General features: G+C 38.4%; 1 protein-coding gene across 3 annotated transcripts in view; it reads left to right on the top strand.

The window, feature by feature from the left end:
- NTN4 (netrin 4) overlaps positions 1-26,362 on the top strand; it is a 122,318-nt gene that overhangs the window by 32,360 nt on the left and 63,596 nt on the right. For all 3 annotated transcript variants that reach the window (XM_028828961.2, XM_015152395.3, NM_001266055.1), the window contains 1 exon segment: positions 8,345-8,623. In XM_028828961.2, the coding sequence (XP_028684794.2) occupies positions 8,345-8,623 (279 nt within the window).

The raw sequence follows: 26,362 nt of genomic DNA, 5'->3' as shown, positions 1-26,362 counted from the left end.
AGCTACGCAGGAGGATTACTTAAACCCAGTAGTTCAAGGCTGTGGTGAGCTATGATCATGCCACTAGACTCAAGCAAGACATTGTCTCTGGAAAAAAAAGAAAAGAAAACAATACTTAACATATATAGGCGATCATAATAATAGGTATCATAAATTATTTGAAAAGTTATAATGGGAGTTTACTGGTATACTCAGAAACAAATTACTAAAACAGAATTATTGAATAAACATACAAAGTTTAGATGCTTATATTTTCTTTTTCAAACTTTGCAGGAACTTATTGGTTTTTCAGGCCTTTCTATCTACTAAATATAACTATACTTCTAACTTTATTATAAAACATCCAATATGCCATTTCTATATATTTGAGTACAAAAATAAAGACTTAGTTTATGTACAGTTTTAGAAACTGTGTTTTATAAAAGTTAAGCCGCCTTGAGTTTTTACATGTCACTTCTCATCAAGGATGGGTAATAAGGACCAGATTTACCCTCCCACTGGAAACAAGTAAAAAACTGGACAAAATATGTGAAGCAGTTGTTTTAAAGTATTGAACATCAAGTAGAAGAGGAAAATGATCCTTGGGAGAAGGGAAACAAATGAGGTGAGCCCTACAATTACTCCAGCTTACTGCCTAGAGAGGGTGTCCAGTCTGCAGTGCAGGGAAGAGGAACCTACATAGAGCTTGATGAATTTCCTGACTTAAGGACTCGAGAATCTGGGAAAGACCAAGAGAGCTACAGTTTGCAAGGTAGAGTTCCCAAGAAGAGAGTACTATATTGGAAGAGACTTTCAGAGATTTGCAGATGGTCCTTCTCAAGTCTCCAGCTGAGAACTGTTCTACACATGTCCAAGAAAACTACCTGAAGCCAGAGAGAAACACCCTGAAGGATGGAGGGAACAATCCCCAGAGGTAACATGGGGCCAGCAATAGACAGACAGTGTGGGAAACCTTGTAATTCATTGTTGGAGTAATTAGAAGGGTATCACCTCAGTAGAGGGGCAGAATTAGCCCTATGCTAGAAAATGCATTGATCCCACATAACAAAATGTAAAAACAAACCTCAAAGTGATCCAGCTATTTCCAAGAAACTGAATTGCATCCCGAGAAAAAACTCAAGAATACAAAAATATTCAGCACCCAACAAGGTAAAATTCACGATACCTAGCAGCCAATCAAGACCTGCAAAAAAACAGAGAAATGCAACTCATAATAAAAAGAAAAATCAATAGAAACAGACACAGAAATGACACAAATGATAGAGTTAGTAGCTGAGGAGTTAAAAACAGTTATTATCACTGTATTTCTTATGTTCAAAAGGTGGAAGAAAGATGGAGCACATTAAGCAGAGGCATGGAAAAGATAGCAAAAAAAAAAAAATTGAATGACCATTTTCGAAGATTCTGATGCCTGAGATGAAAAATACACAACAAACAGAATTAGTAGACTAGACACTGTAGAAGAAAAGATTAGTGATGTTTAATACATGGCAATAGAAATGACCCAATATGAAACACAGGGAGAAAAAAAGCCAGAAAAAGAAGTGAATATAGCATTAGTGAGCTCTGGGACAGCTTCAGGCAATTTGGTACATGTAGGTGGAACCAACAAAGGAAAGAAGGGAGAGGAGGGGAACAGAAATTTTTAACAAATAATGGTTGAAATATTTCTAATTTTTATAATAACTATAAATCCATGGATCCAAGAAGTGCAACAAACCTTAAACACAAGAAACAAGGAGAAGTCTACTCCCAAACACATAATAATCAAATTGTTTAAAAAGTAATGGTAAAAAGAAAACCAGAAAAGCAGCCAGAGAAAAAAACAGCACGTTACGTACAGAGGAACAAATCTAAGAATGACCGAAGTTTTTTGCTGGAAACAATGTAAGCCTGAAGACAGTGGGGGCAGAAACTTTTAAGTGCCAAAAAAAAAAAAAGAAGAAGAAGTCAACTTAGAATTCTATACCCAGCAAAAAATATTTTACAAAAATGAAGATGAAGTCAAGACTTTTTCAGACATAAAGAAGCCAAAAAATAAATAAATAAATAAGTTTTTCACCAGCGTCTAGACTTGCACTGAAGGAAATCCTTCAGACAGAAGAAAAATGATACCAGAGGGATATCTGGACCTACAAAAAGGAATGAAGATCATCAAAAAGGAAAAATAGGTGAATACATGTGAAATGCCTTTTTTAATTTCTAAAATCTCTTTAAAGGTAATTAATTGGCTTTTTAAAGCCAAGGTATTAATAGTGTGTTGTGGAGCTTATAACATATATAGAAGTAATATGCATGACAACAGTGCAAAGGTTGAGGGGAGGACTATTCGTAGTTTCTTATACTATATGTGAAGTGGTAAATATCATCAATGACATTAAAGGTAAAAGATGTAAACATCCCCATTAAAGGCATAGATTATAATATTGGACAAATTTTTTTAAAAAGATTAGGTATGCTGCCTGTAAGAAGCCCCCTTTAAATATAAAAACATAGCTAAGTTAAAAGTAAAAGGACAAGAAAAGGTATACCCTACTAACACTTTAAAAGAAAGCTTGAGTGGCTATATTACTATCAAAGTAGATTTTAGATCAAAGAATATTGCCAAGGATAAAAAGGGACATACACTGATAAAACAGTCACTTCCTCAAGAGGATATAACAATCCTCCATGTTGACAGGGCACGGTGGCTCACGCCTGTAATCCCAACACTTTGGGAGGCTGAGGCAGGTGAATCACCTGAGGTCAGGAGTTCAAGACCAGCCTAGCCAAAATAGTGAAACCCTGCCTCTACTAAAAATACAAAAATTAGCCAGGCGTGGTGGCAGGTGCCTGTAATCCCAACTACTCAGGAGGCTGAGGCATGAGAATCACTTGAACCCGGGAGGTGGAGGTTGCAGTGAGCTGAGATCGCGCCATTGTACTCCAATCTGGGGGACAAGAGCGAGACTTCAACTAAAAAAAAAAAAAAAAAACCAACAATCCTCCATGTTTATGCACCCAACAACAGGACTTCAAAATACATGAAGCAAGACCTGTAGGGAGAAATAAGTTGATAATTATAGCTGGATATTTCAATACTTTTTCAAGGATACAAGGTGCATTATCAAGACAGACCGTATACTGAGTCATAAAACAAGTATTGATAAATGTAAAAGGATTCATAACATACAAAATATGTTCTTTGGCCACAATGAAATTAAGTTAGAAATCAATAACAGGAAGGTATCTGGGAAATCCCCAAATAACTGGAATAAACACACTTTTTATTCCAATTATTCAAAGAAGAAATCAGAAGGAAATCAAGAGTATTTTGAAATTGAATGAAAATGATAACACAGCATATCAAACTCTGGGGGGATGCAACTAAAGAAGTACTTAGGGGAAAGGAAACATCTCAAATCAATGATCTTCAAGTCCAACAGAGCTTAAAGGTAAAATAAGCAGTGAATTATTTTTAAAAAGTTAAATCAATGATCTAAGTTTTCCCTTTAAGAAACTTGTAAAAGAAGAGCACATTAAACCCAAAGTAAGCAGAAGAAAGTAAATAATAAAGATAAAAGTAGAAACTAATGAAAAAGAAAAACAGAAAAACAATGGAGAAAATCATTAAAACAAAAAGCTGCTTCTTTAAGAACGTGAAGATGTCTAGTATTTCAAGGACTATTAAAGAACAAATGCAGTTATGTTCCTGAAGTTACTGTTTTTAGTAAATAAGAAAACTAGATCAGAAACTATGGAAAAATTTGTATTTCTTGGAGTGTTTGCTGTGCCTGCCTGATCCTTTTTCTTAAGAATATGAAAGATCTTGTGTGCTACTATACAGAAGAAATCCATAAAGCATTTTGAAATGTATTACATATTTTTATATAGTGTTTATACATAGATGTGTGTGTTCACATTGTTCTCATCAAGAGTGCGGAACTTGTGGTAAGAGCATCTTGCTATCTGTGTTCTTCTAAACTCTAGACCCTGTTTGGCTTCTCCTCTTAGAATGATACTTGGAGAAATAGTTCATTCATTTATTCATTCAGCAGTCATTATGAAATGCTACAGTGTGCCAGAGACTGTGGGACGTGCTGGGGAGCACAGTTGTGAACCAGACCAACAGGATCCCTGCCCTCTGAGCACTGAGTCTGATGTCAGATACAGACAAGTAAATAGGCAACAACAATAGACCAGTGTAAGCGTGCCATCATGGAAGGAACGAGTTCCAAGGGAGTCCACAGGACGGCCTTGGAATATTCCTCAAGCTAGCAGCTAAAAAGACTTTTTAAAAATACGATCACATTTATTATTACAAATTTTTATAATTCAACATAGGCAATATAATGTTAGGCATGGAGCAATATGTTAAGGTATGAGTTCGATTTTCAAAGAATTCCTTGACTATTACGTACCTAATATTTACTCCTTATTCTGTTCACACTGTATTGATGCTCTGTTTAAATTTTCATCTCAAAGTATAATTAAGATATATAGAATGCTTTTTTTTCCTGCTACCCCGCCTGGCTAATTTTTGTATTTTTAGTAGAGATGGGGTTTCACCATGTTGACCAGGCTGGTCTCAAACTCCTGACGTCATGATCCACCCACCTTGGCCTCCCAAAGTGCTGGGATGACAGGCATGAGCCACCGCACCTGACCTAATTTTCCATCTTCTTATTGAGAATTTTTTATGAGTGTTCTACAATAGAAAGATCATATAGGTCATTTTCACTTGTTCAGGACTTTGTAGTGATTTCCATGTTACACTGGGGCACAAAGAAATGGCAGAGCCTGAGCCAAGAATCCCCATCCTCAGGCAAAGTTCAAGGGATTTGAGGCTTAGAGAAATAAGGCAAGACCAGGAAAATGTGAAGATTCCAAAGGTTAAGTAGGAAGGGGTCCATGATTCATTCAGAGGGTCAGATATTTTTTAAATTATGCATTTCCTTTACCCATTGATTTCAGCTTTGGAAATGTATCTTCAGGAAATTATTACAGTCGTCCTCCCTTAGATGCAGTTTCACTTACCGCAGTTGCAGTAACCATCAACCATGGTCCAAAAATAGGCGAGTACAATAAATATTTTGAGAGAGAGAGAGACCACATTTACATAACTTTTATTACAGTATATTGTTATAATTGTTCTATTATTTGTTATTGTTGTTAATCTCTTACTGCGCCTAATTTATAAATTAAACTTTATCATAGGTATGTATGTATAGGAGAAACATAGTCTCTATGGGTTCAGTACTATCTGCAGTTTCAGGCATCCCCTGGGGGTCTTGGAAGTCATTCCCAGAGGATAAGGGCTGACTACTGTCTATACATCCACATTGTAGCTACAAGGTTGTTCCCTGCAGTGGGTTACACTGAAGTTGGAAGCAACCTAGTTGCCTAACAATAGCAGCCTGGCTAAATAAATTATGTCATATCCACACACTGTAATTCTAGGCAGGTTTTTAAATTATGTAACGGTGTTTTTCAAATTTTGTTGTGTATCAGAATCACCTGGAAGGCTTGTTGGAACACAGATTGCTGGGCCCCACCTGCAGAGTTTCTGATTCCGTTGATCTTGGATGGGGTCCAAGAATTTGTGTCTCTAACAAGTTCCCTAGGGGTGCTGTTGGTGTGGGGAACCACTCTCTGAGAACCTCTGATGTAGAGATACATTTATTGACTTGGAAGAATACTCACAAGACATATAAAGATGTTTATGTTGTATTTTATATATATGCGTACATACGGAAGTTTAGGTAGAAAGATATCAAGTTGGCCTCCCTGGTTCTCTTTGGAGGTAGATCATATTGTAGGTACTTATTATCCTTAGTATTTTGCATGACAGATTTTTCTGTAATGAGTATAATATTAACCACCAAAACATAATAAAATTTCGTAATTAAAAAATGCGATCATGAAGTCCTGGCTAATAGCACTAACAAGCCAGAAATACTGATGTATGCTTGAACCTGGTCAAAAAGCTTGATCCCTGGCTTTCTAAATATTAATATATCTTGTTGGGAGTGTGTATTAAGAGGCAGTTGCAGACAGAGGATCAGTGGTGGGCCTATAGATACATTCCCTTCCTTATGGGAACAAAAAATAGAAGAGGCTGATACTGTCCTGAGGGCTTCTACGTGTTTTCTTACTTCATTTCAGTCATGCCATACAGGCTTCTTCTGGGGAAGTTTGAAGAAAAACTGGGTGGGACCCAAAGGGCGACCTGCCAGAAGTTGGAAGCATCTGGATTGGCGCACTCTTTGTTTCCTGACGCAGGGTAGATCCATTCCCAGGGTATCAGATTAAGGCGTCTCTTTTCTGGAAAAAAGATTTCATGGTTTAAATTCCCGTTCACTTTTGTGTCTGTGGCACTCTGCTGTCTCCTTTCCAGCACACAGCCTCAGGGGTCATGATGTCCCTTCCCTGCTGATATCCGCGTGCCAACTGTGGTGTCATGCACACCAAGCACAGAGCCGCCATTCAGCTCCCACTGTCTGGGCTCAGGAAGCAGAAGAGCTTCAAAGTTCCTATGGACCTTGACAGAGCTTCCTCTGGCTTTGCCTGTGCAGAACAATTCTCAGGGTGAGGGGGAGATGGAATGGGGTGAGAGAGGGAACTAGGGTAAATGTCAAGGGTAAATACGTGGCGCAGAGAGAGAGACCAAACAGTTGCCACCAAGGTTCAGGAAAAGGAAGGGTGGGCAGATAACGAGGAGAAGGACACCACAGACTTTTCAATGGAGCACCTACTTGGTTAGCAGTGGTGTGTCCTTTTCCATGTCCTTGCATTACTGTGGTTGATAAAATAGGAGGTAGTACATTATTGATATCATTTAGAGCAAGGGTTCTTCCTGAGTGTCTAACAGAAATGCCAGTGTTTGGAGGTCATACTGAGAATAAGTACCATATGAAAACCCATAATGGATTCAATTTTTAAAAAATGTTTCAAAACAGAAAATCAGGTTCTAGTTCAGGCTGTTGTTAAAAGAAAAAGATGTTACTTCTGTACTGACTTTTGAATATATGACATATTGTTTGTTGGACAATTTTATTTTCTGATAAGCTTCCTTCCACCACTTTGCATATGGATAAATGGGACAGAATCTGATTTGAGTTTAAGATACAACATTTTTTAAGCTTTAAAAGTTCAAAACTAGCTAGAAATACAAATACCGGTTAATTATTCCGTTATTTCTTACTATTGTCATGACACTGGTGCTATAACATGACATTGAGTAGGCGAATGAATTTAGGACCTGACATAAGGAAGTTATCTGGAATTCTCACCTATTACAAAAATGCCAAGAACAATGCTAAATTAATTAATTTGTTTAGCAAAAATTTATTGAATACTTACTATGTGCCAGCCACTGTCCTAGGATACATCTGTGACTGCCTACATGAAGTTTATGGTCTGGACTGGGAAGACAGTAAATCACTAAACCACTACAAATATAATGTCAGATGGTGATAAGTACTAAGAACAAAAACCAGGCAGAGCCATTATAAGGACTTTGTATCTTGTTCTGAGGAAAATGGGAGGTCTTCGGGTGGGGGTGGTTTAAGCAAGGGAGTGACACGATCCAATCTCTGTTTATAGAGAACCACTCTGGCTACTGGCTGGACAATGGGCTGCAGAGGCCAAATGTCTGCTGAATTATTACCCTTACCCTCTCCTCCAAAGTTATATTTCATTGAGGACAGGTCTGTACCAGTAGACCTTGGAGATGTGATCTACACGGTCGATTCTTTCCTTTTTATACTTTTGGTGTGAAATTGATCTCTAAGGTGATACTTTTATATCCAAAAAGAGAGAGTTATATTTCTAGGCAAGGTAAATCAGATATCACCTCTCTGCCTACAGTGTCCCAGTGGCTTCCGCTGTAGTCAGTATAACTGTACTGTGACTTCCACAGGGCTCCATTCATGTTGATCTCACACCTGCTCTCTGTCCACCTCTCCAGCCACTGTATCTTTGTTCACTGGTCTCCAGTCACACTGACTTTGTTGTTCTTCCTTGAACAAGCCAAGCTTGACTCCGCCTCAAAGCCTTTAAGCTTGCTCTTCGCTCTGCCCAGAATGCTCTTCCCGGCAAGATCTTTGTATGGCTGCCTTTATCTCAAGAATCAGGTCTCTGCTGGTCACTCAATGTATACTTCTGTGTACGAACAGGCAGCACATCTGCTCCTTAGAATAACAGGGCAGCTCTTTCCCAGGTGTGCTCAAGGTCTAAAAACTTCTTGTTATCTTATCATTCACAGATGACATAAGGCATAAATCAAACAGGGGCTACATTAGGCAAACAATTCAGGGTTTGCACACAGTCCTATAAATGCATGGTATTTTCTTTCTCTTTACAGGTTATTTTCAAAGCTTTGTCACCACCATACGATACAGAGAACCCTTACAGTGCCAAAGTTCAGGAGCAGCTGAAGATCACCAACCTTCGCGTGCAGTTGCTAAAACGACAGTCTTGTCCCTGTCAGAGAAATGACCTGAACGAAGAGCCTCAACATTTTACACACTATGCAATCTATGATTTCATTGTCAAGGGCAGCTGCTTCTGCAATGGCCACGCTGATCAATGCATACCTGTTCATGGCTTCAGACCTGTCAAGGCCCCAGGAACATTCCACATGGTAGGTGAAACAAGTCCTACCCTAAGAAAAACAAATCATAAGTTACCATCAGCTTTGGGCATTGGTTGGTATATGCTTAACACAGTGCTGCTAATTTTTTCCTCTGCCCATCACAGCTCCGACTCCATACCCATCCTATAAAGTGCCCATTAACTTGTCTTTTAATCTTCGGTTTTAGTGTTAAGTCAAGCATGATAACCAGATTCCTTGGAAAACACCCATGCCAGTTTTTAGTACTGTGACCTTCAGATATAAAGTATAAAGTGAGTAGGAGCAAGAGGATGGCATAATCGTATTAGTAGCGTTATCACACTGAAACCAGCTTTGACAATAAATGGGGAACATTGTTCAATAGATTTTAAAGTGGGAAAAATAAGAACCTCGATTTTATGCCTGGTATCTTTGCTGTCCAGCCAGCAGAATGAATAAAAATTCTCCTCCGTGAAGAGGACTGACCCCCTCCTCACCCTAAGGCAGAGTTAAACGCTCTTTCCTCTAGGTTCATACAACTCCTGGACTTTCCTCTGAACTTTTACTTCTCTGCATCCCCCAGGAGATTGCGAACTCTCTGAGAAACTGTATGATCTTTGCATCCTTGGGACCAAGTGCATTACCTGGGCCGGAAGTAGGTGCTCAGTAGGTGTTTGGTTGAATGATAGCAACACAGGAATAGGGAGATGATGAAAAATTAGTGTCATTGTTTATCTGTCCTTACCTCCCCGACTTCCAGAAAAGATACAGAGTGGCTCATCTATAAGCACCTTGTTGGTACACATCCAGAGACTATGGATGGGGACTGGACAAGGAGAAAATAAGGATGAGCACTCCAATTCTTCGATTTTATATTTTGCTCTGATAATTCTGAGCAAACCAAAGCAAAATGAATAAAATGGAAAAGGCTGCAGGATATTCTACTGCATTTCCTAAAGGGTAGACGTCCCTATTCTTTCTTCTTTATCCCAGCCCTAGAATAGGATAGGCCACCAGCAGCCATGATCCAGTTAGCCAGCAGGACAGTGCTGGCTGGGCTGAGTCGCTGGGGCAGCATCAGGGTAACCAAAATGACTGGGACAGTGGACAGAAAGTAACCAAAACAGAAACAGTACTATTACTTGTAGAAGTTAATCTGGGCTCCCAGAGTTGAAGAAAATGCAGCATTCATTCAACAGATACCTGCTTGTTTCTAGACGCTGACAGATCTTTGAAATCCTACAGTATTGCTTCAAATAAAGGGTGCTATGATTTAGTGTATCTCAGTTAACGGGGTTCAGATAGGATTCAATCAGAAAATAACAAATATTTAGAGACATGTCAACCTACCAGACTGTGAACTAGAAAGCTTATGTAAGGTAGAGTGCTCAAAATATTTTGCCATGATATTTTAGCGAATTCATGAAAGGAGAGTATGCAAATCTTTTGTTTCCTCAACTGTCTCTTATAATCCAAGTCATACAGGACCACCTCAGAGTAGAGTCCTGAGCAAAATGGCAGAGGCCCCCATAACATGGCACAGGGTGGACCCTCAATATTTGCGGACTGAAGGACCTATGAGACTACCTGAATGGCTCTGATCAACCACAACAAAGTGCCAGAGTTCTCAAGGGCCTTATAAAAACTTCAGGTGGCCGGGCACAGTGGCTAACACCTGTAATCCCAGCACTTTGGGAGGCCAAGGCGGGTGGATCGCCTGAGGTCAGGAGTTCCAGACCAGCCTGGCCAACACGGCAAAACCCCATCTCTACTAAAAATACAAAAATTAGCTGGGTGTAGTGGTGGGCGCCTGTAATCCCAGCTACTTGAGAGGCTGAGGCACAAGAATCACCTGAACCTGGGAGGCGGAGGTTGCAGTGAGCCGAGATGGTCCCACTGTACTCTAGCCTGAGTGACAAAGCAAGACTCTGTCAAAAAAAAAAAAAAAAAAAAAAAAAAATTCATGTGCATGCATTTAAAAGTATTACTTTCTTTTTTTAAAGTAAGTCCTCTAAATATAAACTTTCAGAGTTAACAACACTTTCTAAGGCTGAAAATAAAAATTCTAGAAGTTTCTCTTTGTTCTGCCAAATTCAACAAGGGATAATTACTCATAGTTAACAGGCACTTTTGAAGAAGTCTTAAAATACAACTATTCTATACAACATACTGCCAGCAAGAAAATTATCAGCCTGTAAAGAGGTTCAGGAAAATCAAGTAAAGGGGATTATGTATTAAGTGTTTTTCCATTTCAAAAGGATGTTAGAATGAGACATCTCCATCCTAGAAGACCCTATGGAATGGAAACCTCATTTTCTTACTAATCTCAGGTTGCTTTTGAAATTGGAAGTAATTTCCTTTTAAAATAATACTAGTTTCCTGACATCTTTCTATCCCATTTTCATACTGATTTCAATTTCTGCAGCAGTGTAGCAGCCCCTAGTGCCATTACTAAGCATGTGTTTGAATTGAGCTAAGCCAAGCCAAAACTGTGGATAAGGCCAGGTAGCGGGTAAAAAACAGCCTAAGTGGCCAAGACTATGTTGGCTTCCAGGGATCCAGTTCCGTGACAATTCTTGCTGTCCCTACTCTCTTTAGAAGAAAGAAAAAAAGACGAAAAAAGAACCCATAAGCAATTGGACCAATAGCGACCATGGTTGGAAATGTGAATGATTCTGGTTTTCGATTTTTCCACCCCAAGCTTGGGTGCATTTGACTTTTATCTATACTTTTTTCTGAATTAGAAAAGAGCTTGTATTAAATTTGTAAATGGTTGCTTCTTTTGAATGTTTTTTTGTTTTCGTTTTTGTTTTTTGTTTTGAGATGGAGTTTTGCTCTTGTTGCCCAGGCTGGAGTGCGATGGCATGATCTCGGCTCACCACAACCTCCGCCTCCTGGGTTCAAATGATCCTTCTGCCTCGGCCTCCGGAGTATCTGAGACTATAGGCATGTGTCACTACGCCCGGCCAATTTTGTATTTTTAGTAGAGACAGGAGTTTCCCCATGTTGGTCAGGCTGGTCTCGAACTCCTGACCTCAGGTGATCCGCCCGCCCTAGCCTCCCAAAGTGCTGGGAATACAGGCATGAGCCACCACACCCGGCCTGAATGTGATATTTTAATTCCTATGATTGCTTCACTGAGCGTATTGAACATTGAAAGCATAGTCTTTTGCCTTATTAAGAACATAGGCATAGATTCATTGTCCCACATTTGTGTGTCTCTGGACGCCATTCATTTTATGTATACAGCTATAGAATAACTGAAATCTGATTGTGCCTGCAGAATGGAAGGTAGCTTCTTAAGAAATACTGTTCTTTTGCAGGTCAGCTTATCTGTATGTGCATACAAATCTAAATTTTTAGCACAGTTTTTATTTGCAGCAGTGGAGTGTGGTCCCTGAACCAGTACCATCAGCCTTACCTGGCAACTTGTGAGAAATACACATTCTCAAACCTTATCCCAGACCTACTGAATCAGAAATTCTAGAGATGAGGCCTAAGAATCTACGTTTAACAATCCCTCCAGGTGTTCTAATGCTTGCTAAAGTTTGAAAACCATTGCTTTACAGACTATGCCAATTCATCTGTGGCTAATATTGTTGCTAAAATGAGTAATTAATGAAATCTGATTTTATGGGCTAGAATTTTTTATGGCTGATGATAGCAAATTAGGGAAGTTAATAGAAATGGCACCCTATTTCTTAAACTATATAAGATTTTAGGGTCATTTCCTTTCTTTGGAAGAAAAGAATAGGAAAAGAGATACAAACTAGGAGCCTCATTTACCTTAATACATTCCTCCTGTGTCTTTTTTTTTTTTTTTTTTTTTTTGAAACAGAGTCTTGCTCTGTCACCCAGGCTAGAGTGCAGTGGCGTGATCTTGGCTCACTGCAACCTCCCCCTCCTGGGTTCAAACAATCCTCATGCCTCAGCCTCCTGAGTAGCCACGTACCACCATGCCTGGCTAATTTTTGTATTTTTAGTAGAGATGGGGTTTTGCCCTGTTGGCCAGGCTGGTCTCAAACTCCTGACCTCAAGTGATCTGCCTGCCTCGGCCTCCCAAAGTGGTGGGATTACAGGCATGAGTGCCCGGCCCCTCCTGTGTCTTTTAACATAGCATCACCTTCCCCATGTTTCCACTTCTCTCCAGATCCATTCCACTTCTTCTCACCAGTTCAGTTTTCTTTCATCTGTCCATTTTGCTGGAAGGCAGACAGTGTGATGATTAAGACCCTGGTATTGGAGCCAAACACAGCTAAATCTGACTTACCACAGCATTTACTAAGATATCTGTTCTCACTGAACCTCAGTTCTCTAATAAAATGAGGATAATATCTACCTTTTGTAGCTATGGTGAAGATTTAAAATCTGATGCTCTGTGCCCTGGATATGGTAGACACTACTTACATTGCTGTCATGATTCTATTGTATTATCTCAGCCACCTCTACTCTTCTCCTTCATACACTTCTTTGCCAATAATGACAAAAATAAATCACAGCTTATGTGCTGTTTGACATGTTTACAAGGCTGAGGGTTTTGTGGCAAGGAAAACTGTACTTTGACTCCAGCCTGCTGGAATCCCAGAAATTATGTGAAGAGATCTTAAGCTTTTTTCTCTTTGCAGCTGTAGAGGACTGATTTAGTTCTCTTTTTCCTAGCAGCTGGTGATTTTACAGCTGTTGGGTGATGAATGGTAATAAGAGGGAATATGGAATGTTTCATTATTGTATTGAAATATCATCCACTGGATAACATGGAGGTCTTAGAATACTGTGAGAAATGTTTAAATGCCCTGAGCTGCACTTGTTAAGGCAGATTTTTCTCCTGTAATTTGGAACTTATTTTAAAAGATGGTCAATATTTTGACTGATGGGTCTGAGTCTAAGGGTAAGCACTGAGACCTGTGGAACCATATACTGGGGTTTGAGGAAAATGTTCCTTAGCTACCTAGCTGTGTAAGGCAGGTTTTAGAATCATTCATATACTCTCATTATGAAAGTGTTTCCCGAGGAATCTGGATACATTCATTCATGTATTTATGTTTTCATATATCATATGCCATGTTTTATAAATTAAGGACAGATTTAAAACTATAGTTTTCATCTTCTTTTTCAAATGTATTTACTGTTCTATGAATAAGCCAAAAGTATAATTAGAAAGCTCTTCAGGCCGGATATGGTGGCTCACGCTTGTAATCCCAGCACTTTGGGCAGCCGAGGCAGGTGGATCACCTGAGGTCGGGAGTAATCTGCCTGGCCAACATGGTAAAACCCCATCTCTACTAAAATACAAAAATTAGCTGGGCGTGGTGGCACGCGCCTGTAGTCCCAGCTACTCCAGAGACTGGGGCGGAAGAATTACTTGGACCCAGGAGGCAGAGGTTGCGGTGAGCCGAGATTGCGCCATTGCACTCCAGCCTAGGTAACAAGAGCGAAACTCCGTCTGAAAACCAAAAAAAAAAGAGAGAAAAGAGAAAGGAAGAAAGAGAGAGAGAGAGAGAAAAGAAAGCTCTTCAATCTTTAAGGTGTTAAGGAAATGAACAGGAGATTTTTTAAACAATAAAGTTTTTAAATTTGACTATAAGAAAGAAAGAAAGAGAGAAAGAGAGAAAGAAAAGAAAGAAAGAAAGAAAGAAAGAAAGAAAGAAAGAAAGAAAGAAAGAAAGAAAGAAAGAAAGAAAGAAAGAAAGAAAGAAAGAAAGAAAGAAAGAAAGAAAGGGAGAGAAAAGAAAGCTCTTCAGTCTTTAAGGTGTTAAGGAAACGAACAGAGATTTAAAAAACAATAGTTATTAAATTAGACTATAAAGTCAGGATTTTAAAAAATACCTTTATATGGTAAAACATGCATGTATGTTTGGAAATGTATATCTGTAAATTAGTTTTCGGTTTTAGCACAGAAAAAACGATCATGGATTATAAATACTGATGACAACAGTTACCCCTTACTGAATGCCTACTATGTGCCAGGTCTTGTGCTGTCATGCTACAAGTGTTATTGAATTTAATCTCCATAACAACTACATGGAATATCATCATCATTTTCTTTCAGAGAGGCAAAACCGAGACTTGAAAATGTTGACTTCCCCAAAACAAATGAAGAGCAGAGCCACAATTTACATTCACCTGTCAGACACTAAAGCCTATTCTCTTTTTGTTGGCTTTGCGCTATAGAAGACTTGGATCTAACCAGGGTTGACATTGTGCCAAGAACAGAGAAAAGAGAGGAGAAAAGGGATTGGAAGAGGGCAGGGGCGATGAGGGTGGGTTCACAGGATTGATCATCATGATAACCACAGAATCTAAACTAAGGAGGGAAGTGAGAGAGTAAAGACAATTCTCACCCCCAAAGGTTAGCTGATTTATTTATTTATTTATTTATTTAGTTATTTTTACTATTATTATTTTTCGAAACAGAGTCTCGCTCTGTTGCCCACACTGGAGTGCAGTGGTGCAATCTCAACTCACTGCAACCTCCGCCTCCCAGATTCAAGCAATTTTCCTGCCTCAGCCTCCTGAGTAGCTGGGATTACAGGCACCCACTACCACACCCATCTAATTTTTATTTTTAGTAGAGTCGGGGGTATCACCATATTGGCCAGGCTGGTCTCAAACTCCTGACCTCAGGTGATCTGCCCACCTCGCCCTCCCAAAGTGCTGGGATTACAGGTGTGAGCCACCGTGCCTGGCCTAGGTGTTTTGTATTTTATAAAGTCCTTTCCTATGCATTATTTCACTCCGTCTTTACTATAACCCTAGAAGGTGTGACTGCTCTTACAGGGATAGGTAAACTATCCAAGTCCTCTACATTTTAATATGTAACCAGAAATTAGCATTGATTCTCTTCCATTAACAGCTAGTGAAATGGCTCCAAAGGGAAGAAAAAGAGAAAGAATAAAAGCAAAAACTTTGGATATTCTACAAAGTAAATCATTTAGAAGTGACTATCTTTGGAGGGGCATGGATATCTATGGTTTTATTAGGAAGAGAGATTTCTAGATCTACCATCTTTTACTTCCCTCTCTAGCCCTAAATCATTTTTGCTGCTGATGAAAAGCACCAGCAACCTCTATCATTTAATTTGTCACATTAGGATCTGGCAGAATAGGTAATCCTGTCTCCAAAGGAGGTGCAACATATTCCTAATAGTAACAAAATGTAAAGCCTGCCAAATTGATACAATTAGTCTGAGCTTATCCTCAATCCTTATTTCAGTGCTCCTGTGTTAGCCTGGCATAGTTCTGCTGGTAGTCCCTTAGCACTGAGTAACCCACAGGTGCTATAGAAGGTGTACAGAATGTTGATTTTACTTTATTTACTACCTCATATTTCCTAATAGAAGGGCAAGCCAAATTCACGTTCACGGCTGGCAATTATTACTGTTTTGACTGTGTTTTCTCTCTACACAGTAAGATACGCTTTCTTTTAATGACAAAAATTGCCCAGGATTACTGTTTTTGATGATTAGGAAACAAGAATGCTTTGGGACCAGAGGCATTCTAAAATAATCTTGGCACCCATGGAAGGATTTCCTGTGGGGTTCCTTTCAAGAGTTCCCCCAGAACAATTAGATATTTATTTATAGGCCTTTATTTCATAGAGAGGTGAAAGGATAAAAATACCTGAAAGGTAAAATGTTGGTATCAGAGCTGACATCTCTAAAAGTGAAATGGAAGCCAATGGGAAAGTAAGGTTGATTCTCCAAAATATAATATTTGTTCATTTAACTTTTCATGAACATGCTTTCCAGAAAGTGAATGTTTTTTCCAGAAAACATATATATTTAGGTCAAAATTGGGGCATTGTAAAAGTGCAAAAATGAATCTAATAGGTTTGAAATACTCATTCTTTAAATTTGGGAAGGAGCAACTCATATTTGACCTTTTTCTTACTATAAAATACTCCCCAAATATTCAAGGCATACCTCACTTTGCAAATTTTCTCATGAATACTTCCTTTTCAGTATAACATTTTTGGGTCCATCTGTGAATAGGCTGGGAGCCCGGAGTCAGATCTCTGTGTCTGGAAGACCTGGCCTTCCAATTTCACTGCTAATATCATGGGTTCATGGGGAGAAGGAAGCTACATGGAAAGAGAAAAGCTGAGGTTACTGATAGATATCTGACTTCTGGTGCACAAATCATGTCTCCATGGAATTTCATTTGTGTCTTGCCAATTTTGTAATAGCTGGAAGCATAGTTCAATTTGTCCTAAAACAGTTTTATTCAGTAGAAGATAAACTGTGATTTAAGTCCTTATTCTCCCTTGCAAGGGAAATTTTTAGTGACAAGACATGTAAGGTTAAAATACACACACACACACACACACACTCTTTATAATAATTCCAGAAGATGGAAAAAACCCACAGCCATTTCAAATGGTAAGGAAAAGAAGATCTATTAATGTTGACATTCAAAACCTTAATAATATAATTGGGACTACAATTGCATTACATCTTAGCAATGTAAATATTTTAATGGAATAAAATAGTAAATTAGTACACATATAGGGATATAGAAGGGCTATAATATTTGTTAACTCATAGAAGATTTTTTTGTAATATGGGATTCTAATTTGGCATCTTTTTAGCTCTTTTCCTAGTCTTTAGGTAGAAAAAAAATAGAGAAAATTATGCTTTCAAAAACCAAGACAAAATATATTTTAGCTTTAAGATAGCTCGCATATTAGAATGGAAAAAAATATTATATTTGTTCTACTATTAAATATTTTATATATAATATAAACATTATACAATTCATACAAGTAAACACGAATCAAGTGTCTTGCCTTTTAATTTTGCATCTCTAAGGGCATGTATTAGTCTGTTCTTGCACTGCTGTAAAGAAATACCTGACACTGGGTAATTTATAAGAAAAGAGGTTTAACTGGCTTACAGTTCTGCAGGCTGTACAGGAAACATGGCAGATTTGCTTCTGGGGAGGCCTCAGGAAGCTTCCAATCATGGTGGAAGGCAAAGTGGGAGCAAGACCTGTGACATGGCAGGAGCAGGAGCAAGGGTGGGGGAGGTTCCACACACTTTTAAACAACCAGATCACTTGAGAACTCACTATCCTGAGGACAGTGCCAAGGGGAATGGTGCTAAACCATTCATGAGAAACAGCCCCCATAATCTAATCGCCTCCCACCAGGCCCCACCTCCAATATTGGGGATTACAGTTCGACATGAGATTTGGGTGGGGACACAGATCCAAACCCTATCAGGGCAACACTACCAGGCATGTAACCTAGCTGGCTCAGTGAGTTCTCAGAATTTCTGAAAGGCAGTGATTTCATTGCTTCCCAGATAAGAACCTAGTAGCCATTAAAATAAAAGAGAACACAGGATCATAGTGTTTCCTTAGGCTGAACAGAGGCAAAAAATCCTGTAGCCTATTTGTCTTTTAGTTCAAATTTATAACTTAATTCAATTCAACTTAACACACCAGGAATAGAAAGGAACTTTCTCAATGTAATAAAGGTTAGAAAGGAACTTCTCAATGTAATAAAGGTCATCTATGAAAAGTCCCCTGTTAACACAATACTTAATGGTGAAAAACCAAATACTTTCTCCCATGATCAGGAACAAGGCAAGGATATCTGCTGTCACCCCTTCCATTCAATATGGTACTGGAAGTTCTAGCCAGGGCAATTAGGTTAGAAAAATAAGTAAAGAGCATTCAGATTAGAAAGGAAGACGTAAGCCTATATTTATTCACAGATGACATAATCTTAGATTATAGAAAACTCTTAAGAATTCACCAAAAAACTATTACAGCTGATAAACAAGTTGTAAGATACAAGATCAACATTTTAAAAATCAATTATATTTTTATACACTGGCAATGAACAATCCAAAAATGAAATTAAGAAAACAATCTCATTTACAATAGCATCAAAAAAGAATAAAATAGAGAGAAATAAACTTAACTAAATGCAGGGCCTATACACTGAAAACCCTGAAACATTGTTAAAAAAAATTAAAGAATACCTAAGTAAAGGGAAAGACGTTTTGACTTCATGCATTAATTAGAAGGCTTAATATTATTAAAATGACAATAGTCTCCAAACTGACCTATAGATTCACTGTGATATCTACCAAAATTCTAGCTGCCCTTTTTGCAGAAATGGACCGGCCGAACCTAAAATTCGTGTGGAAAAGCAAAGGACCTCAAATAGCCAAAACAATCTTGAAGAACAACAAAGTTGGAGAACTCACACTTTCTAATTTCAAAGCTTACCTCAAATCTATAGTAATCAAAACAGTGTGGTACTGGCAAAAGGATAGACATATAAATCAACAGGAGAGAGAGCTCAGAAATAAACTCTGAATAAATTCAGAAATACATTTGTGGCCAAAATTAACAAAAATTAACTCAAAATGGATCAAAGACCTAAATATAGAGCTAAAATTATAAAACTCTTATAAAGAAACATAGGTGTAGATCTTCATGACTTTGGATTAAGCAATGGTTTCTTAGATATGACGCCAAAAGCACAAGCAGCACATAAAGAAAACAAATAAATTGGACATCATCAAAATGAAAAACTTTTGTGCATCAAAGGATACTATCAAGAAACTGAAAAGACAATGCACAGAATGGGAGTAAATACTTTCAAATCATATATTTGAAAAAGTTCTACTATCCAGAATATATAAAGAACTCTTACAACTCAACAACAAAAAGACAAATAACCCAGTTTAATAATCGGTAAAATATTTGAATGACTGGTCTTGAGCCACCCAAAGAAGATATGCAAATGGCCAATAAGCACATAAAAAGATGTTCAACGTCATTAGTCATTAGGGAGATGCAAATCAAAACGACATTGTGATACCACTTTACATCCATGGCTATGATCGAAAAGACAAATAACAAGTGTTGCGGAGGATATGGAAAAGTTGGAACCTTCATACATTGCTGGTAGAAATGTAAAATGCTACTGCTGCTATGGAAAACAGTCCGGAATTTTCTCAAATTTTGATTTTGTTTTTGTTTTTGAGACCAAGTTTTGCTCTTGTTGCCCAGGTTGGAGTGCAGTGGTGCAATCTTGGCTCACTGCAACCTCTGCCTCCCAGGTTCAAGCAATTCTCTTGTCTCAGCCTCCAGAGTAGCCGGGATTATAGGTTCCCACCACCATGCCCAGCTAATTTTTGTATTTTTAGTAGAGATGGGGTTTCACCATGTTGAAGGCTGGTCTTGAACTCCTGACCTCAGGTGATCTGCCCATCTCAGCCTCCCAAAGTGCTGGGATTACAGGTGTCAGTCATCACACCCGGCCCTCTCAAAAATTTTAACATAGAGTTGCCATATGACCCAGCAATTCTACCCCTCAGTATATACCCAAGTGAATTAAAAACATGTCTACACAAAATCTTGTACATGAATGTTCATAGAAGTATTTTTCATAGTAGCTAAAAAATGGAAACAACTCAAATGTCCATCAGTTGATGAATGGATAAACAAACTATGGTATATCTATACAATGGACTATTATCCAGCCATAAAAAGGAATTAAATACTGATACACATTATAATTTGAATAAACCTTGAAAATGCTGTGCTAAGTGAAACCCAGACACAGAAGCCCACATATTGTATTATTCCTTTTATATGAAATGCCCAGAATAGACAAATCCATAAAGACAAAATAGGTTGGCAATTGGCAGGCACTGGCAATTAAGGGGGAATGAGAAGTGACTGCCTAGTGAGCATGAGATTTATTTTTGGGGTGGTGAAAATGCTCTGGAATTAGATGGTGGTAATGATTGTACAAAATTTTGAATATACTGAAAACCACTGAAATGTACACTAGAATGGTTAAAAATAGTGAATTTATGTGAATGTTATCTCAGTAAGAAAAAAAATCAATAGCTTAAAAAAAGAACCCAAACAAACAAAAACAGAAAAACAAACATGGTGAGTTATATAGGAATTTTACAGAATAAATATATATTTTTTCAAGACCAGTCATTAAACTGACTGATTTCAAAAGCAATCGCTTTTGGATGGATGAGTATTGAAGAAAACCAGTTCTTTCGATAGCTGTGTCTGTTGTTTCTGGCCGTATACAGATAGTCACAGATTTCTGAATGACTCTGTATTCTGACAGAGTTTCTAAACAAGCATAACTTTTTAATAAACCAGTATTCCACCTTCATTTTTCATGTGCACATACTCAATGGTGAAGACTGTGTTTTACAAGATTCACCTAGAAACAATTTCCCGATATGAAAAGAAGCATCTGAATGAATTAACAACAAAACACGATGGAAGACAATATGCCCTAGTAACTGGCTTCTTGTACTACAATCAGGGACTCATTTATCTTAAACAAGTCAACTTTTGTAATACCCTGTGCCCTGTATCGAATAAGTAGTGACAGTCAGACAGTGCTGTCAGGGAAGAAGGAAAACAGTAGGAAACGTGAAATAGACTGGATTTAAAAAAAAAAATCTTTATAAGAGAATGCATAGTAGCCTGTGACAAGAATTTTTTTCCTTTAAAACAACCAGAAGCTATGCAAATACATTGAGCAAATGAATCTCAACGGGTGAAAAGTACTTAATAATCCTCACAGCATTTCTAATAGAATTTACCTGGCCCCCAGCTAATTATAACAACTCTTGGAAATCCTAGAAGATAGTGAATAAAACCCTACAACACCTTCCTTCATTCTCAAATGCTGCTTGACAGATAGGTTGCTTACAAAATGAGTTCTACTCGTTTTTTGCTTTCACGCAGTTTCCCAGGTTCTTGCCTAATGGTTGTGTTGAGAGTTTAAATGGCTTACTAGAAGTTGTATATTGTTAATTCCACTTTTGCTGCCTCCTTCTAAAATTATTAAAATTAAATAGGTACTAAGAGATTGAAACTGATGCCAAGGGATTCTATTATAAGAAGTTATTTTAGGTGTTTGTGGGAAGCAAAAAAAAAAATAATAATAATCCTGATGACATCACTGTTCTAAGATGGAACTTCTAATATTTTAGGAATCTCTTGGGAGTTCTGTTCCCTATTCTGTCATTGATTTGCTTTCTGACCTTGGGAAAGTTTAAGTATAAAAAGACAAGTGCAAAGAAAAATTATGAAAACAAGGCTTTGAGATCAAATGAAGAACAAAGATGGAGTAGGTAGAATGACTATGTAGCTACTGTCTTAGTAACTGAGCATAGTGACCTAGTAGCAATTTGGCTTGAAAGAAATTTCAAATTATTTGGCTGTGTATTGAGATAGTTTCTCATATAGTATTACAGAAAAGTCTGTGTATAGACAGGAATTACAGCAAAAATCTGGTAATACTTGTTGATCATTTTTTGCTCTACATTTGCAGCTGAACAAACTATAGCTATTATAGAGGAGAAAAGGAGCCAATTTGATATTCTAATGCAATGAAGTCTTAGATATATTGAAATAAATGTCTTAAAATCAGAGTGCCTTACTTTATTGCCATTGCATACAGGCAAATCTGCAGCCAAGTTATGCACATACACCAGCTCAGTTCACTTGTAAGATCTAGTGAAATAAATATCCCAGTTGAACAGAAATAGTTTTTAAAAGGCCAGTAGTCAGAAATAATTTTTAAAACCTATTGGAAACAAAGAATAAGAAACAGTTCTATAGAGTGGAGTAATGATGGAAAAAAATCTCGTAAGTTGGTAACAGTATGATCTTATCTAAATGTAATCTTCTTAGGCCTCCTGGGCATTACAATTCTTAGTCTAATGCTATTTGCATTTTTATGGCAGAAATATTTATTACAGTCCCCAGAGGGAAGATAAAGTACGTGATGATACTGAAAAGAGGAAGCTAGTAGAATTAATCTTGTGAAAATATAAGACATTCCAAACCCACTTTACAAAACATGTTAAAATTCCATTTTTAGAAGTAAATCCTCAAGTATTCTTGATTAAAAAAAAAAAAAAAAAAACTTTAGGTAACATGTGAAGGGTAAGAAATGGTAGTGTTAAAAAATAACTTTATAAAAAGAAAGGTCATGACTCTCATATAAAACGAACATGAGTCAAAGATGTATTTAACTCATTAATGAATGACAGGCCAGTAAGACATTACAAACAGTTCAAAGGAAAATTCAAAGAATCACACATACATAGGCAAATAAAGAATGCTGAAATAGACCAGGCGCAGTGTCTCATGCCTGTAATCCCAGCACTTTGAGAGACCGAGGTGTGCGGACCACCTGAGGTCAGGAGTTTGAGACCAGCCTGGCAGCATGGTGAAACCCCATCTCTATTAAAAATACAAAAACTAGCCGGGTGTGGTGGCACCTGTAATCCCAGTTACTCAGGAGGCTGAGGCAGGAGAATCACTTGAACCTGGGAGGCGGAGGTTGCAGTGAACCAAGATAGCGCCACTGCACTCCAGCTTGGGCAACAGAGTACGACTGTCTCAAAAAAAAAAAAAACGCTGAAATGTATTTACAAATGGATGCAAAACAAGTCAATATGAAGGGCAATGATCAATCGCATTCTACTGGACACAACTGATTTGCATTTCTATGGACAAAAATTGTTTGCATTATTAATCATTTCCTACAACTTACAGAGTTGTAAAATAGCTGAATGATGATAAAAGGCCAAGAAAACCTATCAACGGTGCGTTGTGGTAGCACACTTGGTAATCTCTTGGTGGGTGGGGGGCACGGGGAGTGGATTTCAGAATCTTTCACTATTGTTCCCTGACAGCAGGAAAGGTAATTTTGGGAGTGAGGTTTCCCAAAAGATGCTACATTTGAACCTAAAGTCCACAGTTATAAATAAAAGCAGTCTCTATCCCTGGTCTCACAAAAGAGAGATTTGTTTTGTTCTAGGAAGTCATTATTCTGAAGAGTAAGAGAGACTCCTACCTAAAATTACTCAAAAAGCCCAAATTTAAACTGTGCTGCTCACTTGCAAAAAATACTCTTGAGCCAATTACGTAGTTTTAAAACAATGGAATTTTTTTTTTTTTTTTTTTTTTTTTTTTGAGACAGAGTCTCGTTCTGTCACCCAGGCTGGAGTGCAGTGGCACGATCTTGGCTCACTGCAACCTCTGCCTTCCAGGTTCAAGCGATTCTCCTGCCTCAGCCTCCCAAGTAACTGGGATTACAGCACACACCACCATGCCTGGCTAATTTTATTATTTTTGGTACAGACAGGGTTTCATTGTGTTGACCAGGCTGGTCTCGAAACCCTGACCTCAAGTTATCTGCCCGCCTTGGCCTCCCAAAGTGCTCAGATTACAGGCATGAGCCACAGCGCCCAGCCTAAAACAATGGAAATATTTTAAAACCTTCTTTCACTTGGCTTTTGAAGTGAGGTTTCTGTTTTGTTTTTTGAGACAAGGTCTGGCTCTATGGCCCAGGCTGGAGTGCATTGGCACAATCTCGGCTCACTACAACCTCCGCCTCCCAGGCTCAAGGGATCCCCCACCTCAGCCTTCCCGAGTAGCTGGGACTATAGGTATTCACCAGCACACCTGGGTATTTTTTGTATTTTTTGTAGAGATGAGGTCTCACCATGTTGCCCAGGCTGGTCTCCAATTTGTGAGCGGAAGCCATCCACCCTCCACGGCCTCCCAAAGTCTGAGATTACAGGTGTGAGCCACCACGCCGAGCCTAAGTGAGGTTATGTTATCAACACTATTTTTAAACTCAAACATGTTTTGTGATTTATTTGAAAAGCCCAAGTTATGCTTTTCTCTGCCCTTGAGCCGTTTCTGCCTTCCTTCCTGTAGATGGGTGGGTTTGGGGGTTTGTTTTGCTTTATTTCATTTTTGTTTAATCATCTAATTTTCACAAAAGTGGCCATGCTATATATAGAAAGATAAACCACAAAACTTGGCTTTAGGTCTTAGTTCTAGCTGTAATACTACAAAAAAAAAAAAAAAAAAATCTACTGAATCACAACTTTAAGCAGTCTCGGAATCAGTGCCCACCATATATATATATAGAGATAGATGTATACAGATGTGGCCAATCAATGTACACAGATGTGGTCACATTTGGAAATTTGTGTGTGTGTGTGTGCGCGCATGCGCTTGTGTGCATGCACATGCACGCTTGCAGTTCTGAATACTCTTCCACTCCCGATTTCTTATGGTAAGTAGCATGTGCCATGGCACAGATGAACTTGGACTTAGATAAATAATTCAAAGCTTTGGGGCATATAAAATTTGGACATGAAAAAATGGAAATAAGCCAGCAACCTCAATTTAAAAATTTACCTAAATCATTTGGTTATGCACAGTGTACTTATTCTTCATAACTAAATTTAAACTGACTAAAAGTCATCACACTACCTATTACCATTCTTACCAGATCGTATCTAATAGGGATGGTAAATAACATAAAGGAGGTGCTATCCACAAAGAGCAAATCTTTAATTAGAGTTTATTTACATTCCTGCTGTCATCTCTGTTTGTAAATTTATCCAAAGGAGGTCCTAATAGGGACTTGTTGAGGCTTGCAGTGGCCTGGAAATTCCCCTAGAAGGCATCAGAATCTCCAGTGTGCAGATAGAAAGGTTTTATATAGAACCAATGAAGATCAAAATCTATTCTTTACCCCTACTTGCCCTGAACTTGATGCCAGGTGTGGGAAATTGGGGCCAGTCTCCCTGTATTCACCTATCTTCAGAGCTGCTTGACTTCTTCCAGAGGAATAAACCGATAATCCATTCAAGCACAGAACACCCATGAAGGGGCTCACCCTGAGTCCAAACCAGACTCTGTCCTGGAGAGCTCTCACTTACAGGACACGTTTTGGGAGGACACACCAATTTTATTTAAGCGTCATCCTGAAGAGACTTGGCCAAAGTGGACCACTCAAAATCCTTCTGCTGAGGGTCTTACAATAGCATAGTTTAGGGGTTAAGATGAGGATGCTAGAGTGAGACTGCTAGAGTTCAGGTAGCTTTACCACTTACTGGCTTTGTGACCTTGGGCCAATTACTTAAACTCTTTGGGCCTTTGTTTTCTCCTTTGTGAAAGGAGAAACCCCTACTGTATGGGGTTTTCGTGCTAAGGAATTGAGTTAATATTTACACAGTGCCTAGAACAGTGCCTGGGTATATAGTAAGAGCTACTCAGTGTTAGTTACTATTACTATTGTTGTTATTATTTATCATCAGGTCCATAACTGACCCACATTCCTTGAACTTTACAGTAGATCTCCCAGAGATGACCACTACACATGAGGACATATTTATCAACATGCCTTGCCCAGTTATAAGCCTGTATACCCCTTATAGGAAACAATCTGGACAAAGCTAAATGTGACAAGTGAAATTATCTCATTCCTACTTCAAATGCATAATTATCACCCTCCCTTCTTGGCAGTTTTAAAAATGAGACTAAGCTCAATAACTTAAGTTCCCTAGGCTTCATAATATATATATTCCCTGAATGAAAAAAAAAATGCACATTTATTGGAAACCCATTGTATGTCAGTTACTGGGGATTCAAAGACATTTAAGCCACTGTTTCTTCTGCAAGGTCTTACAATGTAGTAGAGAGAGGCGGATAACGTAAGATTCCCATGCCGTACACTAAATGCCGTTTTCTTAGGGAATTTGCATTGGCTCCATTCATGGTTTTTTCAGGTCTGTCCATCAGAGCAAGGTCTTGGCAAATTAGTGAAGTAGGCACAGTTTGTTTTTGGCTCCTCTCTCCCCTTCAGACATTCCCTTTCCCTCCTCCGGAAAGTCCCAGTTCTAGGATCGAAAACATGATTATAATCCCTGCCGAAATGTTTTTGCTAATAATATAAGGATTT

Source organism: Macaca mulatta, chromosome 11, assembly GCF_049350105.2.
Source record: "Macaca mulatta isolate MMU2019108-1 chromosome 11, T2T-MMU8v2.0, whole genome shotgun sequence".
NCBI lineage: Eukaryota > Metazoa > Chordata > Mammalia > Primates > Cercopithecidae > Macaca > Macaca mulatta.
The sequence above is the reverse complement of the archived record's forward strand: the minus strand, read 5'-3'. Positions and strand labels throughout refer to the sequence as shown.